Source organism: Antechinus flavipes, chromosome 2 (assembly GCF_016432865.1).
Source record: "Antechinus flavipes isolate AdamAnt ecotype Samford, QLD, Australia chromosome 2, AdamAnt_v2, whole genome shotgun sequence".
Taxonomy (NCBI): Eukaryota; Metazoa; Chordata; class Mammalia; order Dasyuromorphia; family Dasyuridae; genus Antechinus; species Antechinus flavipes.
In genome coordinates this window covers 292,985,452-293,007,373 of record NC_067399.1, presented here as the reverse complement: position 1 = coordinate 293,007,373, position 21,922 = coordinate 292,985,452, and the positions used below count along the sequence as shown (strand labels likewise).

Genomic DNA, 21,922 nt, shown 5'->3' with positions numbered 1-21,922 from the left:
ATAAATAGGTTGTAGGATAATACAATTATATGCTAAATTATGCACATGGCAGTTACATGCAATTATGCCAATGTGTATATGAAGTAGCATAAAAACTATTATTCAGAATAAGAAATATTAGTGGTAGGTTATTTATAAGAGCAACTGGCAATAGATGGACTGTTCCTTTACTATAGAAGAGTCATGTTAGGTTAGAAGATCTAGGTGAAGGCTTCTAGTATATTGGGTAGAATTTTTTTGAAATTTATGAGAAGAAATGCAAGTTACAGAGAACGGGAAGGGCTTTAACAGGTTGTGATCTGGACTATTGGAAGCAGTAATTAAAGTCAGTGAGGTCACAACATTGCAATATTGAGGAATGTAGTTACAGAAAGCTTAAAGGAATGGAAATACACTTAGGTTTTCAAAAAAAGTTCAAAGTTAGAATTGCTTTTGATTATTTTACTTAAAGTGAGTAAACTTAAATAAGAAAAATAAAATACCAGCAAACATGAATATTTCTATATACAGAGATCAGAAAAAAAGTATTGCATGTTTAACCAGGACACTCATTATATGCAAGTTATTTTTTAAAAATATGGACTATATTTAGTTCCAGAAACTCTCCTGCTTGCTTATGTTTCCTTTCAACCTTCTCTTCTTCTTTCCTATAAAATTTAAAATATCTCATTGGTGTTCTTTTCTTTTTTTTATATTGCTAGTACAATTTCCCTCATGTACTACCTTTACTTTTCTTGCCCTGTATTAAGTTAATCATAGAAAAAATCTACAAAATGTGTGTGTCCTTTTAAATCTTTAATAAAGATTTGGGAAGGATAATTTCATCTTTGGTCTTTTGGAATTTTGGTCAGTCACTGGATTATTTTTTTTCCTTTTTATTGTTTTCTTTTATTCTGATTATATATGTATATTAATTTTTTAAAATACATATTATGAATTATGTTGGGAGAGAAAAATCAGAACATGAAAGGAAAAAAAAGAAGAAAAAAAAAGTGAACATAGCTTGTGTTGATGATTTTGGGGTGCATATGGCATTTTCTTTCCAAAGTCTATTGGAATTGATTTGGATCATTGAACTGCTAAGAAGAACAAAGTCTTTCATAGTTGAACATCACACAATCTTGCTGTTACCATGTATGATATGTTCTTCATTCTACTTGTTTTGCTTAGTGTTAGTTCGTGTAAATCTTTCAAGGCCGTGTAAATCTTTCAAGGCCGTATAAATCTTTCAAGGCCTTGTTCATCATTTTTTTAATAGAATAATAATATTCCATTACTTTCATATACCATAACTGATTCAGTCATTCCCCAGCTGATGGACATCTACTCATTTTCCAGTTCTTTGCCACCACAAAAAAAGCTGCTACAAACATTTTTGCACATGTGGTGCAAATTATTTTTAAGTTTATCAAAAAAGTTATTCCACTACAGTCATCTGCCATGATTTTATTTAGTTATATTCATTGCATTGAATTTTAGTCAGTTAGTTTCCATTCATTGTGCCTAATACTTGTAGTGGATAGGTGATGCTAATTGGAAATTTTAAGTATTCATGATCTTTTGTCCAATTTCAGTTAAACAGCAAGCATTTATTAAGCATTTACTATATGCCAGGCATTTTGCTAGGTGCTAGAGATGCCAATAATGAATGAAACAATCTCTACTCAAGGAGCTTACATTTTAATGGGAGACAGCAAGTACAAGAATAAGAATAAGTAAAATAAATATAAATAATAGAAATTTTAAAATATAAATTGTTAAAGAGGAAGGGCACTAGTGTTTGGGGGCATTGAGAAGGACTTCACTTAGAAGGTGGCATTTGGTTTATATCTTAGAGGAAGAGAGATTTTATGAGGTGAAAGGAGTATATTTCAGCCAGTTCAAAGGCAGAGAGGTAATGTGGAATATTGTGTATTGTGGAACAGAAAAGAGCTAGTTGTACTGCATTGCAGAGTATAGGAGGAGGAGCAGTATTCATTAAGTTTGTAAAGATGGGTTGGGGCTATGTTGTGAAAGGTTTTTTTTAAAAAAGTTAAGCAAAAGAACTTAATTTCCTAGAAGCAATTGGAAACCTCTGGAGTTTATTAAATAACAGAGTGATATAGTTAGGTCTGTGAATGAGGAAAATTAATTTGGTAGCAATATAAATGGTGGACTGGAATTTAGTAGTAATTTGAGGTAGAAAAATCAGTTAGGAGATTGTTGAAACAGTCTAGGCGTTAGAGCCAGGGGTCCTCAAGCTTTTTAAATAGGAGGCCAGTTCACTGTCCCTCAGACTGTTGGAGGGCCGGACTATAGTAAAAACAACAACTTTGTTTTGTGGACCTTTAAATAAAGAAACTTCATAGCCCTGGGTGAGAGGGAAATGTCCTCAGCTGCTGCATCTGGCCCACGGGCCGTAATTTAAGGACCCCTGTGTCAGACGGTCGGTCCCGAGTTAAGGTTTGAGTAGAGAACAGAGAAAGGGCTTTTCATGGGAGTTGTTGTGGAGATAGAACTAGCACTTCTTTTATTTTCCACATTGTACAGCTTATCCTAACCCTTACCTCTAAATCCATAATATGAATATTATCACCAGTGAAATGAAATCTAGGAGTCTGCTTATAGAGCAGTGAATCATTTGTCTCATATATCTGTCACAACAAATTGAATTGACTTGTGATCCTTAAGTCTGATCTTGCAGCTTTCCTATGGAAACAATTTCAGAGGCTCCACTGAGACAAAATATAAACTCTTCTTTTTAAGCTTTTAAGGTCTAATGCAACCTGGACATTTTATTTTTCTAGCATTATTTCTCCTTCCATACTTTGCAGTCTAGGCAAACTGGTCTTTTCTCTATTTTTCTCAAATTAAAGACCCCCCCCTCTCATCTTTGTCTTTGAATTGGCTGCCTCCTATTCCTGGAAGGTACTTTCTTTCCTGAATTCTAATAGAATCCTTCTGGAAGCAATAAATTGGGGGAAAAAGAGTTCTGATAAAGGCCTAATTTTTAAAACATAGAAAATTGACTCAAATTTATAAGAATTCAAGCCATTCTCCAATTGATAAATTGTCAAAGGATATTGAACAGCCAATTTTCAGATGAAGATATTGAAACCATCTCTAGTTATATGAAAAGGTGCTCTAAATCATTATTGATCAGAGAAATGCAAATTAAGAACTTTGAGATATCACTACACACTCTCAGATTGCCTAAGTTGACAGGAAAAGATAATGATGAATGTTGGAGGGGATGAGGGAAAACTGGGACACGGATTGTTGATGGAATTGTGAACTGATCCAACCATTTTGGAGAGCAATTTGGAACTATGCCCAAAGGACTATAAAAGGCTGAGTAAGTTATGGTATATGAATGTAATGTAACCAGCAGAATGATTTCAGAGAGGCCTGGACAAACTTACAGGAAGTGATCCTAAGTGAAATGAATAGAACCAGGAGATCATTGTACATGGTAACAGCAAGATTATACGATGATCAGTTCTGATAGATGTAGCTCTTCTCCAATAATGAGATGATTCAGGCCAGTTCTAATGATCTTATGATGATGAAAGCCATCTACACCCAGAGAAAGAAATATGGGAACTGAGTGTGGATCACAACATAGCATTTTCACTCTTTTTGTTGTTGTTTGCTTGAATTTTATTTTCTTTCTCATTTTTCTTCCTTTTTGATCAGATTTTTCTTGTGCAGCAAGATAATTGTATAAATATATATGCCTATATTCGATTTACATACATTTTTACCATGTTTAACAAATATTGGATTACTTGCCATCTAGGGAGGTGGGGTGGCAGGAAAGGGAGCAAAATTGGAACACAAAGTTTTGCAAAGGTCAGTGTTGAAAAAATCATCCTTGTCTATGTTTTGAAATTAAAAAGCTTCAATAAGAAGGGAAGCAGTAAACTGGGAAAACATTTTTACAGTCAAAGGTCCTGATAAAGTCTTCATTTCCAAAAGACATAGAGAATTGACTCTAATTTATAAGAAATTAAGCCATTCTCCAATTGATAAATGGTCAAAGGATATGAACAGACAATTCTCAGACGAAGAAATTGAAACTTTTTCTAGCCATATGAAAAGATGCTCCAAGTCTTTATTAATCAGAAAAATGCAAATTAAGACAACTCTGAGATACCACTACACACCTGTCAGATTGGCTAGAATGACAGGGAAAGAATGTGGAATGTTGGAGGGCTTGTGGGAAAACTGGGTCACTGATGCATTGTTGGTGGAATTGTGAATACATCCAGCTATTCTGGAGAGCAGTTTGGAACTATGCTCAAAAAGCTATCAAACTGTGCATACCTTTTGATCCAGCAGTATTATTACTGGGCTTATATCCCAAAGAGATTTTAAAGAAGGGAAAGGGATCTGTATGTGCAAGAATGTTTGTGGCAGCCCTCTTTATAGTGGCCAGAAACTGGAAATGGAGTGGATGCCCATCAATTGAAGAATGGCTGGGTAAATTGTGGTATATTAATATTATGGAATATTATTGTTCTGTAAGAAATGATCAGCATGATGATTTCAGAAAGGCCTGGAGAGACTTACATGAATTGATACTGAGTGAAATGAGCAGGAGATCATTATATACTTAAACAACAATACTATATGATGGATCAATTCTGATGGACGTTGCCCTCTTTAACAATGAGATGAACCAAATCAGTTCCAATAGAGCAGTAATGAATTGAACCAGCTACACCCAGAGAAAGAACTCTGGGGGATGACTAAGAACTACTACATAGAATTGCCAATCCCTCTATTTTTGTCTGCCTGCATTTTTGATTTCCTTCACAGGTTAATTGTATGCTATTTCAAAGTCCGATTCTTTTTGTACAGCAAAATAACTATATGAACATGTATACATATATTGTATTTAACTTATATTTTAACATATTTAACATGTATTGGTCAACCTGTCATCTGACGGAGTGGGTGGGGGAAAAAAGGGGAAAAATTGGAACAAAAGGTTTTGCAGTTGTCAATGCTGAAAAATTACCCATGCATATATCTTGTAAATAAATAGTTATAATTAAAAAAAAAAGCTTCAAAAAAAAAAAAAAAGAATAGAGTCCTTTTCAAAATTCAGCTCAAGAATTATATTCTAAATCTGGTCTTTCTTCATTCATTTGACTGTTAGTGCTCTCTCCACCATATTACCTTATATTTAATAATTTTTTAATTATTCTGTATATATTTATACCTGTGTTTATTGTTTAAGCTTTACTTGAAAAGTTCACATGAACTTGTATGTTTTTTTTTTTAAATTAAAGCTTTTTATTCACAAAGCATATGCATGGGTAATTTTTCCAATATTGATCTCTGCATAATCTCCTGCCGCAAATTTTCCCCTTCTTCCCCTATCCCCTCCCCCTCCCGGCAGGGAGTCCAATACATGCCAAATATGCTGAAATACATGCCAGATAGAGTATGTTATACATATTCACACAGCCATCCGGTTGCGCAAGAAAAATCAGATCAAAAAGGAAGAAAAAGAAAAACTGAAAAAAAAGAACCAAAATGCAAGCAAATAATAATAGAGAGATTGAGAATGCTATGTTGTGTTTCACATTCTGTTCCCATGGTTCTCTCTCTGGGTGTAGATAGTTCTCTTCATGACTGCACAAGTGGAACTGGTTTGAATCATCTCAGTGTTGAAGAGAGCCATGTCCATCAGAATTGATTATCATATAGTCTTGTTGCCATGTATAATGATCTCCTGGTTCTGTTCATTTCACTTTGCATCAGTTCATGTATGTCTCTCCAAGCCTCTCTGAAATCATCCTGCTGGTCATTTCTTACAGAACAATAGTATTCCTTAACATTCATATACACAATTTATTCAGCCATTCTTCAATTGATGGGCATCCACTCAGTTTCCAGTTTCTTGCTACTACAAAGAGGGCTGCCACAAACATTTTTGCACTTGTGGATCCCTTGCCCTCTTTTAAGATCTCTTTGGGATATAATCCCAGTAGAAACACTGCTGGACCAAAGGGTATGCAAAGTTTGATAACTTTTTGAGCATAGTTCCAAACTGCTCTCCAAAGTGGTTGGATCCATTTACAGTTTCCCCAACAATGTATCAGTGTTGTATGGGTATTTTTTTTTTGGTAGTGCAAGAGTTTTAATCCCACTTTATTTTATTTATTTTTTCCTTTCACAGTATTTTATTTTACAGTAGATTTCCCTCACAAACATACATATAAATTTAAATGGATATTTATATGAATAATGTATTAATATATCAAAAGCTGTAGATGTAAATATAGATACAGATATCCATATCTATATATCTTAACTATTTCCCAGTTGATGAATACTCTTTTTTTTTATTATAGATTTTTATTTATAAGACATATGCATGGGTAATTTTTCAACATTGACCCTAGCAAAACTTTCTGTTCCAACTTTTCCCCTTCTCCCCACTCCCTCCCCTAGATGGTAGGTAGTCCAATGCATGTTAAATATGTTAAAATATATGTTACCTACAATATATGTATACATATTTATACAGTTATCTTGCTGCAGAAGAAAAATCGGATTTAGAAATAAGATAAAAATAACCCGAGAAGGAAAAACAAAAATGCAAGTGGACAATAACAGAAGGAGTGGAAATGCTATGTTGTGGTCCACACTCATTTCCCATAGTTCTTTCTCTGGGTGTAACTGGTTCTTTTCATTACTGAACAGTTGGAACTGGTTTGGATCATCTCATTGTTGAAGAGAACCACGTTCTCTGTAGGTATTTTTTAAGCTCAATTTTGTGACATAGTTTTTAACAGACCACATTTTCTGAAAATCAATTATCAAAAGTCATATTGTGATTAAAAGAAAAGTCATTGCAGGAAATAATGAAACCAAGATGCTGATTGTGCTTTAAAATTAAAATTCTTAAACATAATTGACTTCTCACAGTAACATAGAATCTTAGTTGTAACTTAGAAATAATTTAAGGAATCTGTTTTGAAATCAAAAGACTTGAATTTTCTTCACAGTTTTGCCATTTTCTAGTTTTATCAAATAACTTACCTTCATTGAGCTTCATTTTTTTTTTATCTGTAAAATAGAATAACTCTTGTATTAGCTAATAATGGATATGTGAAGAAAATTCTTTGTAAACTTTGTGGTGTTGTGTGACTATATAATATAGACTGTGTAATATAGAAATAGTATGATTTCTATCACACTATAACACTTTCTTCTACATCCCTTGAAGCTTACCTTTCAAAGGCTCTTGTGGGACAGTTCTGACTCAAGTTTTTCCCATCTGTCTTCTGTTTGATATCAAAATAAAGAAAACTCATAAAAATTAGAATCAGATCAGACAAAATTTTGTTTATCTTGGACCAAATGATTGTTAAGGCTCCTCTCAACTCCTAAGATTTTATGATTCTGTGAGAAGTTATAGTTTAGAATTTTAGCACTGACACATGTTGGCGGAATTATATTGTTTATTTTTTTTTTGCTGTCTCTAGTCAGAGTATCATTGGATCAGAGGTCTAGAGCTGGAAGGGACCTAAAAGATCATCTAGTCATAACTTTTTGCTTTTATAGATGAGTAAACTGAGGGGGCAGTTGTCATTTGTGCAGGGCCAGATATGTGGTAAACATCAGAGATATGATCTGAACCTAAATAACTTTACTCCAGAGTGTATAACTTTGCATTTTAAATGCGGCCTCTTAATTCTTGATTTTTAATATTACCATCATTTATTGAAAATCACTGTCAATAATAACTCAATAAAGATGGTTCTGTTTAATTTAACAAGTAAGATTAATATTTAAATGGTTCATGTCAAAGGCCTATTTTGTAAATGTTCCATTCTTGTTACGGTGTCTCTTTAAAGTATTTTTATTTTTTGTTTTGTTTTTAAAGTCATCAAGCCAATCTCCAGGTGGAATCTTTGCAAGAGCAATTGAATGTAGTTTCCAGGCAGAGAGATGAAACTGTACTTCAGCTTTCTCTTTCTCAGGACCAAGTAAAACAGTATGCATTGTCATTAACTAATCTACAGATGGTACTAGAACAATTTCAGCAAGGTAAATTATGTTATATCTGATCTAGTGAAAAAAAATGGTATAGAGATAAGGTGTTTTTTTTTTTTCCCTTTATTTTAAGGTGTAAGATCTAATCTCTACTTCTGAGGTCTACTGGCCCATAGGAAATATCTGTGGAGGACCACATACAAATAACAATTTATTTTTATGTTTCACTTCTTATATAAATTTCTAATGTCTACTTTGAAATGAAGAATAGGGAATAGTTACCCCATACAGTGGGGAGGAAAAAAAGGCAAAAGAAGTAGGGTATGAGGATGAAAGAAGGAAAAGAGGGCAAAAGACTTGTAGGGGGAAAAGATTAGCGATAGATATTGAAAAGTGTATTGGAAGTTTTACTGTGCTGTTTGTGCTGGCAGTGAGCTTCAGAGCTTTAAGCACCTATTATTTATTTCTCTTAGAACTATATTAGCTGATGAACCATTATCATAACTTTTCAACTTGTGCTTAGAATGTACTTAATATATTAACTGGAACAGTTAATATAATTTCAGATAATTTTCGGGGAACAACTACTCCAGGAACTATAGTAATTTTACCCTGATGAAATCAGTTAAAAACAAGCTCCACTTCTTTTTAGGTAATAATAATACTTTTATTTAAAGTAGTATCTCTTTTTTCTAAAGTTAATGGTTAGAGTAAAGCACAGCTACTTTCCCTTTAAGAAAACATTTCAGATATTTCTGTTGAATTTTTGAAAGCTTGTTAAAATGTGTATAAAATTTAAATAAAATGAAAAACATAATAAAATTTTTTGTAGAAGAAAAAGCTATATATTCAGCTGAACTAGAAAAGCAAAAGAAGGAAATAACGGAATGGAGGAGAAAAGCAGAGAATCTAGAAGGGCAGGTTATGTCATTGCAGGTGAGTAGAAAGGATTTTCCTTTTAATTATGTAAAATATATAATCTCTTAAAAAGTTCTTGATCTTATTTTTTTGAACAGTTAACCTGTATGTGTGAAATCACATCAGGATAGAGAATTCTTGGCTGCTCTTGTATAATAAAGAAAAACACTGTAATAAACTTAGGGGATGTAAATTTTGCCCCTGACTTTCTAGCATGGAATAAATTGTTTGATCTCCTGCTTACATGTTTTTTAATTGACAAAAAATAAGTAGGTGTCTGCCACTAGGCATTTAAAAAATATTTAGAAATAAATATTACATACACACACACACACACACACACACACACGTATTAAAATCAAGTAAGTCTTAGTCTTTCTAGACAAAGCAAATTGGGAAATAGAAGTAATACCCACAAAATCAGATGCACAAATCTACATTCATCTTTATGCAGGTATTCATTTAATTTTTACTACTTCTCTGATTGTAGAGACCTTGCCCCCACCCTTACTCTTTTTTATTTTATTTGGGATAATTTTATAAGACATGATTGGATTACATTTTTGGTTGGCATATGATCGCTTTACTCTGTGGACATCTAACATTAAGATTTTTGTGGTTACAAAAACTTTAAATACATAACAATTGCAATATTCATATGGATCATTAATATAAATTGTAATGTTCCTGTTTCTGAGATCAGTTTTAGCTCCATCAAGGCCTTTCATTAGGGATCTTTTAGTCTAGGCACTTCATTTTGCAGATGAAGAGATCAAGATCCAGAGAGGGAGAATAAATCATAATCATGTAACCAGGGAAGAATAGAGCCAGAAATCAGAGTTCAGTTTTTACTGGTTTACATTCCACTGTTCTTTTCACTATGTGCACTGAGAATCAGAAGAGGTAGTTACTTGACCAAAGTCACACAATAGTTGGGAAGTCCACATTGGTGAATTTTCTAGATAATTGAAGATTATGCCTTTAGATATTTAATTAAATGACATTTAACCATTTTTCTTGGCATGTATCATTCATAGAATGTTTGCATTGATGGGAATCTGGTTCAACATCATCATTTTAAATGAATAAACTTAGGCCCAGCAAGGGAAAATGATTTTTTCAAGCACAGTATATGAATAGAATCCAGGTTTTTGAGTTCCTTGTTCTTTATTCTATATCATGTCTAAAATGCAAAGAATACTAAACATAATTTAATAATGTGTTTTTGATAATTTAGGGTCATCAATATTAATATCAATTATTGAATAAAGATAAATATATTTTTTGAAGGGCTATTGGAGTTAGGTGACTTGCCTAGGGTCATACAGTCAGTTATCTCTTGAGTGTCTAAGACTGAATTTAAACTTAGGTTCCAACTCCAGGGCTGCTCTATCCACTGTGCCATGTAGCTGCCCAGGATATAATTATGTTCTTTGAGACTCTGAATGAGTATAGCTATCATTCTGCAAAGTAGTTCTAAAATGCTATGCTTTTTGAGTCATTCTTTGTTTTTTGTAATTTTTGTGATTATGGCCTTGATTTTAGCATGTCATTATCTTGTAGTACCTATAACTTTTTCCCTCTCTTATTTTTTAAATTTCAACTTCTAGGAGAGGTAGTGTAGTAGAGTAGAAACAACAGAGGAGTATTGTGAGTTGGGAAGCCTGAAACTGACTGCCATCTCAGGCATTAACTAGGTATATGACCTTGGGCCTCATTGCCACCTTAGTGTTCTAAAAATCTGTAAAATTTAAAGACTGATTGACTCCAAAATCTTTGTAATTCATTCCATCTGTAATTTATTGAATATCAAATTTGGACATTATCTTAAAGATCATCCACTCAAGTCAGTGTAGGAATGTCCATTTCACAGGCAGTCCATTCCACTTGTATGTATGAGGAATTTATTCTTTCTATCAAGCAGAAAATCTTCTTTTCTGCAACTTTCACACATTTCTTCTACTTCTGCCTAAAATAAGTTTAATCCTCTTTTTACATAACTCTTTAAGTGGTTTAAATTTTATACTTCTCAGTGTCTTCTCCAAATTAAGCACCTTGGTTCCTTCCTATCTTTAAAAATTGCTTTTCCTTCCTTTCTATCCTGATTGTCCTTATTGAATGTGCTCCAGTTTTAGTAACCTCTCTTATGATGTGGAACCTAGACCTAAATGTGTGCTATTGATTTTGAATAGTAAATTCTAATGATCTTTCTTATTTACTTACAAGGAAAACTTGGAAGAAGCAAATGCTGCCTTAGATTCAGCATCAAGACTCACAGAGCAATTGGATCTCAAGGAAGAACAAATTGAAGAACTTAAAAAACAAGGTATAAATATACATCTTTATTCTAAAAGAGTAGTATTATAATTGAAGTGTATAGACAGGAATCTAATAACTTTAATAGTAAAACACAGTCTCATGGTAATATGTCTTGTACTCCAGTTGACTCTATTTGTGCTATTTCAGTTCATTGAAGTATAGTACTAATAACCAGGGCCTTAATCCTGTTCCTTTCTAGGCCTTTTAATTTCACTCTTTTCTCTGATCACAACTGTAACTGTAACCTGGCCATGTAGTAAATTTTTACCTTTTGTTACAAATTGAACTAGAGGATAAAGATCACTTTCATGGGTCTACTTCAGGGTCATGCCTCAAAGTGCTGTTTTTCAAAGAAGTCCTAAGATCACCAGATATGTGGTTCAGAAGAGATAATGTATCAGAGACATGAATATATATTGGGTGACTTCTTAATATCTGATTAGTAGGGTGCCCAATAGGTAAATGTCGATCAAAGGTTGGAGAGTTAGAAAATAGGATAGTGGTACTTAGGGTAGTCACATTGTGTCACTAACCTTACAAACAATAGTCAGGTGATAAATTAATTAATCAGGTGATAAGCTAAAAACAGATAACTGGATAATCAAAAATTGAGGCACCCTGTTAGGAAACATAAGGGCTTTAAAAACTCGAGAGGAGAGACTTCTCCAAAAAAAAAAAATAATAATACATATTTTTTAGCACCAAAAATTCCTTAGTTCTGAGTCACTGCTCCATAATATTCTTATTTACATAGAGAACAGTACCTGGGCTCATTGATAGATATAGGGAAATGGATTCCATCTCTTAAGGAATATGTAGTTGGAAAAAAAATTCTGAATCTATCACTTCTTTATGAGAAAGTAGGTAGCGTGCTCTATCATCAGGCTTCTGTAATAAACCTGTTTTTTGGACATGGCCAATGCAGTTATTTGTTTTGCTTGAATTTGCATATTTGTTACATGGGTTTTTTGTTTTTCTTTTTTTTTTTTCCATGAAGGAATGGGAAAGAGAGAAAATGGATCTTTGTTAAATAAATTGGAAAGAAAATTAAGTCTTTATACAGTTTGGTCCATAAGACAATTAGAAACCTTTGGGATGTTCCAGTCTACCTTACTTGCTAAAGAAATCCATATTGGGACTGTTAGATGGCACAGTAGATAGCACACTAGTCCTGAATTCAGGAGGACCTGAGTTCAAATCCAACCTCAGACACTTAACATATCTTAGCTATATGATCCTAGGCAAGTCATTTAACCCCAATTGCCTCAAAAAACCCCCCAACAACCCAAAAACAGACAAATAAAGTAATTCATATCTTAGCAACAGACTAGACAATAGAGCCAAGAAACCTATTCACCTTACAAAAGATTGTCATCTCAGTGGTAGTAGATGGTGTGCTAGTTATATAATATGTAACTATATTTATACTTGAAAACCTTAACTTGATTTCATAACGCCTTGCAACAGAAACTTTGGTGAGTCAAAAATTATTCTGCTATATCATAGAGGACATATATTATCAGAGTCCCTGAACTGTTTGCTTTTCCAAAAATATTACCCCTTCAACAACAATATCATTTTAAAATTTTATCAACAGATTTTGTGACATGTGTTTATTATCTCTATATGTCATGTACTGTCTAGAACACTAGTTCGTTAGAAGTTCAAAGTAATGTTCATCTTGTGTTCCGTAACTTTTGACTCATTTTGTAGAATTAACAAAAACCACATAAAAGTTCTGTTACTCTTAAGCAAGTATGGTTTTTGAGCCAGTGTTGCTCAGAAAGAAAAATGGTTTAAAAAAAAAAATCTTTTATTCCATTAAATTTTTAAATATGTTTTTTGCCAGTTTTACAACCATTCTTTAAAGGTGTCATCTCATATTCATCTGAGTGATTAATTTGCCTTATATACATTCATAACTGTTAAAAGATTTAACTTCTGAAAGCTATATGATTTTTTTGATATTACACATTCCTCAATTAACTTGGTTGATTGAGAATAATCATTGTATTTTTGCTTTCATAGATCATTAAGCACTTTAAATGTTGATGGATGTTGTAATACTGTACTTTATTTTTAACACAAAACTTGGCCAGACAGTAAAGAAATTTGCCAGGAGAAACAAGTTTGAAAAAGATAAATGGCTTTTGCTGTAAGAATGTACATAGTGCTTTAAACTGTAGCGGAAAAGTGAATAGATTGTTTTTCTTTATAAGCATCCGTAGATTGAGGATTGGAATGATTAGTTAATATAAAGTTTCAACATTTAAACAATATAAGGAAATACTTTCTTAAAAAGTTTGTTTTATTCAAAGTTTTTAATTATCTCATCTTTGGATGAGATAATTTTTTGTTGAGTACTAAGTCTAGGAAAAGCTAAATTCAATTGGAAACAGTATAGCCTAACAACAGGGCATTCTGTAAGACTACAATATTAAAATTTTAGCTGTTTAATTATTTTTAACATTTTTTTTAACATTTTTAACATTCATTTAGATAAGACCATAACAGTCATCTAGTATGACTTCTATCCAATATTGTAGTGTCTTTACAAATGTTTAAATGTTTTCAGTAATGGTGAGTTTTTAACAAGGCAGTCTGTTCCATTTTTGAAAGCCCTGATCAATTTATAGTAAATGGCTAGAAAATTCCTGTGCAGGGGGAAGAAATTGGTATCATCAATAATCATATATTAAGTGCCAGTTATTGTGTTACTAAATACCAAAATATTTAGGAATACAGATACAATGGGAGAAACAATGGGCATTTGTAAATTTAATCTGCTTTACCAACATTTTTCTCTATCACTTTCAAAAATGTAGATTGTCAGTAAATAATCAGTCCAGCTTGATTTGTAACATTAATCCAGTTGCTGTAGTGTAAATATTTTCCCAGTTAGATTGTAAACTTCTCAAGAATAAGGACTGTCTTGTTTTTCTTTTTTCTATTTTCATTGTTTAGCACCAAACCTAGCGTATAGTAGGTGGCTTAATACCTGTTTATTCATTTGTTTATTCATCCCTATAACAATTGGCTCTTACTGGCTGTTTTGAGTTGGTAAGGACAGATCCTTAGCACTTGAGGAAGGATACTAGCAGATGGGGATTTCAGGAAAGGTTTTTTTTGTTGTTAGAGGAAGAGAGGTTCTTCTTGAAATACAGTTGAGGGGGATGTTCACAGTAATAATTAATTGGGTATGGAAAGTTGGAGGTGGAGCATAGTATGCCATTAACAGAAGGCTTAATTGCAAAATGCAGAAGGAGGAATATCTATTAGGCTACAAAATTTAAGTTAAAAAGAGGAGTTTTTAGTTTATTCTAGAGGGAATGTAATGCTGGAGAAACTGAGCAAGGTAGAGATTAGAAAGTATTTAATAGTTTATTAAATGGAGAGATATACTGGAACCAAGTGGATCCATGGTTTGGTCCCAGGGCTGAATGAGACTATCCAGCAAACAATGTGAGTTCTCAAAGACATATATACAAGTGGCTTAGATGCAGGGGGAAGACTGAGGCTGGGTGGAGTCATGTCCTGTGTGCGGAATGGGACTTTGATAGGGTGGAGTGAGCCACTGGAAAGGGATGACATAATCAGGAGGAGGCCGTATCTATTATTCTAATAGCTTGGGATGCAGAGAGACATTCTGATATTCTAAAACATAAGATCTTTTATCCTTATCAAGTATTCTGATAAAGAGGGAGGGGAGGTTTTGCAGAACTAAGAAGCAGGGAAACCGAGGCAGGACTGAAGTCAGGACAATAAAAGAGAACTGTGGCATAACAGGAATAAGAAGTTACTGGGATTGGTTGAGTTGAAGAATTACATGGACGGGTATTGACTTAAGGAAAAACCACTTTGACAGCAATGTATAATATGATGTGGAATAGAGAGAGACTTGAGGCAGGAAAACTATAAATACGAAGAGCTAATTTACCTGGATTATTATCCAGTAGGAGAACTTTTATCATTGAAATATTCAGCATGAAAAAATAATGAAAAGTAACATGAATCGACAAGTCTTATATTTTAAAACTGTATAAATTGAAAGAGAAGTAGTTATCTGTAATGTAATTTTTCCATCCCTTGGGAATAACTTGCATAACATTTTTACCTAGAAAATGTGTTCTCAGGCTATCAAGGGCCTGGGGTTGAACTTTATTTCAGATACGAACTATATAATCATGGGTAAGTTACTTAATCTTTCTGATTGTCATCTTTTCTCATCTGTAGGATAAAAGATAATAATGCCTTATAGTTATGAGTGTCAGTTAGGAAATCTATGTACAGCTTTAGTAAAATTAAAGTTGTGATATAAATATCAGTTATTATCATTCCTCAAAAGGTATTTCATGTGGTTTTTTTTTTTTTTTAAGTGAAATTTTCAGAGTTTCAGGGTTTCCTCTTCAAAAAGAATATTGGTACTCCAGACATTATTATTTTGGTTAGCATTTTCATTAATATATTAGTTTCAGAGTAAAACATTACTGTAGAATTTATTTTTGATTTTAAGTGGATATTCATGTTAAGTTGTCATGCAGTTTTGCATTCTAAATTGAATTTTTAAAATTTTAATAAGCTCTTGTTCTTTATATCCATCCTCAAAACTTTTTATGTAAAAGAAATGCTTTTAGATAGATGCATAGTTAAAAATAGAAGTCAGAAAATAATGTGAAAGCTCTTGTTTTGTCCAAAGTCAATTAGCAGTCTTTTATTAAACACCTTCTATTTGCTAATCATTGTCTTAGGTGCAAGGGATTCAAAGACAAAAATTAAAGATAAGCATGCAACTAGTATTGTTAGGCACTATATGTCCAGCACTGTATCAAGTGCTAGGGATACACATACAAGCAAAAAGGAAGGCAATTCCCTGTCAATAAAGGGCTTACATTTTAATGGGGGAATATAGCACACAAAAAGGAGAGGAGTAAGGCAGGGGGAGATATAGACCTGAAGGTCAGAATCTTAGCTGGAAAGGAAATAACGGAGACTTCAGGAAGAAAACTTAATGGGTTAAGGCTAGCATGGCAAAAGGGATATTTCACTGTGAGGATGTGGGATGGATGAATGTTCCAAGGGGAGGAGGTCCCAGGAGCTGAACGAGATTTCAAGATGGAATTAAAGCTGAGATGTGAGGAATTGAATTCTGGAATGGCAAGAAGCACAGCTGGGAGGATAGTAAGTCCTTGCCCTATTAAAGCTTACATTGTAATAGAGGAGAGAGATGGCAGCAGTAATATAATGGATATAGGTCTACACAAAACATATAAAGCAGGTGGATAAGGTAGCCTGGAAGGCTCTAGTAGCCTGCTTCATGTAAAGAGATGCTAAGTGTGCCAAGTAGCCAAGACAAAGGCACTGAGACAATGGGGTATTATATATGAGAAATTGCAAGAAGGCATTTTGTCTTGGAGAAAATATGTGTGGAGGAGAGTAAAGTCTTAATGAGATTAGGAAGATAGGAGTGGACTAGATTGTGAAGAGATATATTTTTCTTAAATATATGAATATTTTATGTATATGTTTCTATTTTTTTAATGGCATAGTTATCCTTAACATCTTCCCTATTCTTCCCATTTGCCCTTCCCCTCTCTGAGAACAATTTCACATAATCAACAGTATTTTTTTAAAAGAGGGAAAAAAATCAATAATAAGGAGTAGAGAGATTGGATGTTTCAGAGAGAATGAAGATTGAGTTAGGAGGAATAAAGTATAGGAAGAGATAGAATTGTAGATTATGATTGAGTAAGAGAATTTTGGAATTCTTCTTGATCATATACGTATGGAACACTGGGGGTAATGCTGAGATGAAGGATGTGAGATATATTAGAAGGAGTAAGTCATAGGATTTGAATGGATTAAAAAACTGGGAAATGAGTGTTTGAGAGAACATCCATCTCTTTTGTAGTCTCTAATGTTAAGGCAGAGGTTGAAGTGAAGGAACTAGCCAGGCATTGTGTTCATTGAGAAAGGAGGGAGCAAGTACTCACAAGAAAGGTGAATATATTGTAGAATTTAAATGGATATTTTAATTGTAAATCTAAGACTTGTGGAAAATCTTATCTCTACTATTATTTTTTATTTTTAAGAAAATTTACTTTCTATATCTCACCTCATATTTTCTATAAGTGAGAATGAAAAAGTAATTTAGAGTTTTTCTTTAAGAGAAAATTTTAAGAATTTGTGAGATAGGACTTAGATTTTTTTCCTGCATAATGAAGTGTTAAAACAGCATGCATAAAAGAAGTTTCTAATATTCATAGAACTGCTTTAATGATATTGATTGCTAGAAGTTTCACATTATAAAAAAGTCTGTTTTCTAGGCCATTATTTACATTTAAAAAAATAACATTTCTATTTTTTCCAAGTTTTTTTTTCTTTATTAAAGCTTTTTATTTTTCAAAAGACATGCATGGATAATTCTTCAACATTAACCCTTGCAGAACCTTGTGTTCCAATTCCTCCCCTTCTTCCACTCCCTCCCCCAGATGGCAAATAGTCCAATATATGTTAAACATGGTACAAATATATGAATAACATTTCTATTGAAAACAGTCCAAATACATTTCTAGACCCAGCTTTATTGGTCATATCTTTTTTTTTTCTTCTTCCTGAGGCAATTGTGACTTGCCTAGGGTCACACAACTAGGAAGTGGTAAGTGTCTGAGAGGAGATTTGAATTCCAGTCCTTCTGACTTCAGGGCTGGTGCTTATCCACTGTGCCACCTAGCTGCCAGTGGTCAAATCTTTTATTTCTCTATGGTTATCTTTAGCAAAATTGCTAAATTTAAATGAAAAAATATTAAAAAGTACCAGATAGTTTTTGAATTGCCATAAATGGTTAACAGATTATTTTCAGATTATTTCAGTTAGTTAAAAGTTTAGATTCCAATAGTGTTATTATAATGTTAATTTTTCTTTTTAGCTTACAGTATGTAAATAAATTAGTTTCCTATTTTACATACATTTTCACTCATTTGAGACATTTTAAAAATTTCTTTCCTTTATCTGGATAATTTAAAATTTGTATATCTGATTACTAAATAGCCTCACAAAATAAAAGTTTTTTTTAACAGAAAGTAGTTTCCTTCCTTTTTTCCTCCTTCCCTCCCTCCCTTTTTCCTTTCCTCCCTCTGTTCCTTCTTTCCACTCATTCCTTTTCTTCCTTCCCTTCTTTCTTTTTTTTCCTTTTCCTTCTTCCCTCCCTTCCCTTCCTTCTCACATATAGGCTGAACATGCTGCTCCCAATACTGATCATCACAGGCAATTTACCAGCTCAGTTTCAGAACGAGGCTCCTCCTTAGGCAATCTAATGATATCTCAGAGGAGATGGTGGAGTGGAAGGGTCTCTCCCCATCCCATCTCAACCTTGTCTCAAGCCTGTCTCAATCTCTATTACATTTATATTTTTTAAAAAGTTTTTTGTATTTATAATACTTTGTACTTTTTTGATATATTTATCACAGATTATAGTAAAACTTTATCAAATTAATGGTGTAGGTATCATCTAGCTTTAATGAGTACTTTGTAAAAAGTGTGATTTTATTCATTTCAAGTTTATATAGTACTCTCTGGGTAACTTTTAAGTAGAAATATTTCCTGAATCTTTTAATAATGAGTAAAATTGACATATCCAAGTTATGTGTTTACATAAATAGAATTTGTCAAATCTAGTGGTCTTCTTCAGTCATCATCTTCCTTATACTTTCCAACTTTCAGAGACACCACTAACTCCTGATTCTTTTCGCCTCTTGTTTCCTTCTTTGATTCCTTAGCTTCTTTCCTGTCTCCTTATTGTAGATATTCCCTGAAGTTCTGTCTTTAGCCTTCTCTTTTGTAAGTATTAATCTTGTGACTTCAATTGTTAGGATTTTTGTTGTTGTTATTCTGATCTAGACAAATATCAATAAATAAAAATATTGTCTTAAACAAAGAATAGAAAAAGAACATTGTATATGAAATCATAAATCTTTTTTGCCAATAACTTGTATTTTTAAAAAATGCAATTTAACCTACTAATTTGAAAGCTGTCTCGTTTGTCTCTGAACCACCTCCTGCCTTCTGATCTTTTTTGTTCACTTCCTTTAAATATTTTATGGATTTTTAAAAAAAAATTTTCCTCTTCATGCCAAAATAAAAACAAAAACCATTCCCCTGTGACAAGTATGGTTAAACTAAATAAGTTCATACTTTAGCCACACCTGAAAATATATATTTTATTCATATACTTCCACCTATGCAAGTTGATGTCCTTTTTCCAACTTACAGTCTTGCAAAACTGACTGAAGCACTGAAAAGTTGACTCAGGGTTATATAGTCATTATGTGTCATATTCAGGATTTGAATCTAAATCTTTCTGACTTTGTCAAGACCAGTTCTTTATGCACTGTACCATGCTGCCTCTCTCTCCATCTTTCTGCAACAAAAGGTTCTGCTATATATATGCACTTTTGAACATTTGGGTTTTCTTTCTTTAAAGTATCTGCTTAGCATTTTTATTCCTGGGTTTTAGTTTAGTTTAGCCCAGTTAAAGGAGTTTGGGGGATATAATTACAAATGTATTACATAATGGGTTAAACAGTTCATAGCTCTCTCAAGAGTATAATACTGTTCTGGTGTTCACTTGCATCCAGTAAAAAATTCTTTTCTTTTTTGTCATCTTTGCCATTCCAAGTTTAAAATTGTATCTCAGAGTTGTTTTACTCTTTATTCTCTTTTAATTAGTGATTTAGAGCATTTTTATATCACTTGGATTTCTTCCTTTGAGAACTGCCTATTTACAACATTTGTCCAGCTCTACTTGTTCTTTAAAGCCCAACTCAGATATTACCAAGCTTTCCTTTTGGTAGTCACATTCTTTCTCAGATCACTCATAGCACTTAATTTTTTTTTAACTTAGATATATTTATTTAATCATATAATTATCAATAACTTGATGTTTTATGTCCTTCTTATATTACATAAGATGTGAGAAGGCAGACTGTCTTTTTTAGTTTCCCAATGTTTCGCATAATACTTTGCATATAGTAGATATTTAGTAAATATTTATTGAATTTTGAAATTGTATTTTAAAATTTTGAGTAAGCATATTCCTTATGCTTTTGTTTTTATTCATTAATTTGATTATACATTCAGCATATTTTCATTAAGCACTTAGTATATAAACCATACATACTGTTGCTAAGCAAGGGAGAAAAAATGATATATAAAAACTGTTAAATAGCTAAATTTAGCAAACTTGTATGTATGAATAACTTATGGCTTGGACAAATTATTAAAATGTGTAATTTAATTCTAAGAAATGGGATATTTTGAATGATTTTTACACTTAACAATCAGCTTTTTCTGAAAGTTTATGGACAAAACCTGTTATACATTGTCTTCCACTATATGAACACATAAATGTTCATGCAAATGTAAATCTTTTTCATTTCTTAATTCTTAATTGAAAATTTTTTTTCTTTTCCTAAATTTGTAGTATCAGAAATTAGCTTTGAGACAGTACTATAAAAAAGCAATCTTCCACAGTTTGAAATACTTGTTAACTTGTAATCTACTGTATGTGATAATATAATTGAAATAGGGGATATAAAATCCCTTTTAAAGGGCTGGGGAGAGATTTCTCCCCATACACAATTTATGCTTATATTGTTCTTAATATAATACAGTAGGCTCTGAAATGGTAAATATAATAGAATTCAGGAAGATATTACCTAAATTGTTAAATTTGTATTTAGCACAAGTCAAATTTATGAAAATCAGTAGAGACAAATTTAACAAATTGAAGGGCTGTGTCTTTCTTTTTTGTCATCTTTGCTATTCTAAGTTTAAAATTGTACCTCAGAGTTGTTTTAATCTTTATTATCTTTTTATTAGTGATTTAGAGCATTTTTGTATCACTTGGATTTCTTCCCTTGAGAACTGCCTATTTACAACATTTGTCAGCTCTAAGGTCAAAGCTATTAGAATCAAATATTTATTAGATATTATATCAATTATGTAAATTTCAAGAAGATGGTTTCCCTGAAAGAAGTGGTAATACCATTCATATATAGAGAAAATAATTGTTCCTATCTACTAATATTCTAGGTGTTTGTTTCAAATTTAGTATCTTTATGTATAGTTAAAAATCAGGGCTGAATGTTTATTTAAAGAATGTGAATAAGCAGGTCAAAGAATTGTTCATAATGTAAAACACTGTAAAAAGGAATTCCTTTTTCTCTGCTAATCTGCTCCTTGAGGATGTTTTCAATGTGTATGTATAGGTAAGTCTCATAAAAACTATATATGAGGGGGCAGCTAGGTGGCGCAGTGTATAGAGGACCAGCCCTGAAGTCAGGAGGTCTTGTGTTCAAATTTGGCAGCAGATACTTAACATTTCCTAGCTGTGTGACCCTGATCTGTGTAACCCCCATTGCCTCGGGGGGAAAAACGGTATATGGATGGAAAAGTAAGCATATAGATTGATAGTTTTTGATATTGATATTTGCCTTTTTAAACATGTAAGTTTCATTCTAAGTTCTCCATAACTTTAATATTGTCATCCTTCATATAGCTTGTAAATTCATTCCTTAATGCTCTCATAGCTGTATTTCCTCTAGGATGTATCTCCTGTATATACATTAGTCTATTGCAACGTCTTTCCCTACATTTATTATATTTATTCTCTTATTTAATAAATTAATAATAAATT

The 21,922-nt window shown here is 32.6% G+C and overlaps 1 protein-coding gene across 1 annotated transcript in view; it reads left to right on the top strand.

The window, feature by feature from the left end:
• Positions 1 to 21,922, top strand: part of TRIP11 (thyroid hormone receptor interactor 11) — a 103,195-nt gene that overhangs the window by 54,949 nt on the left and 26,324 nt on the right. The window contains exons 14-16 of the mRNA XM_051977333.1: positions 7,883 to 8,046; positions 8,825 to 8,928; positions 11,137 to 11,236. Of these exons, the coding sequence (XP_051833293.1) occupies positions 7,883 to 8,046; positions 8,825 to 8,928; positions 11,137 to 11,236 (368 nt within the window). The remainder of the gene's footprint in view (positions 1 to 7,882; positions 8,047 to 8,824; positions 8,929 to 11,136; positions 11,237 to 21,922) is intronic.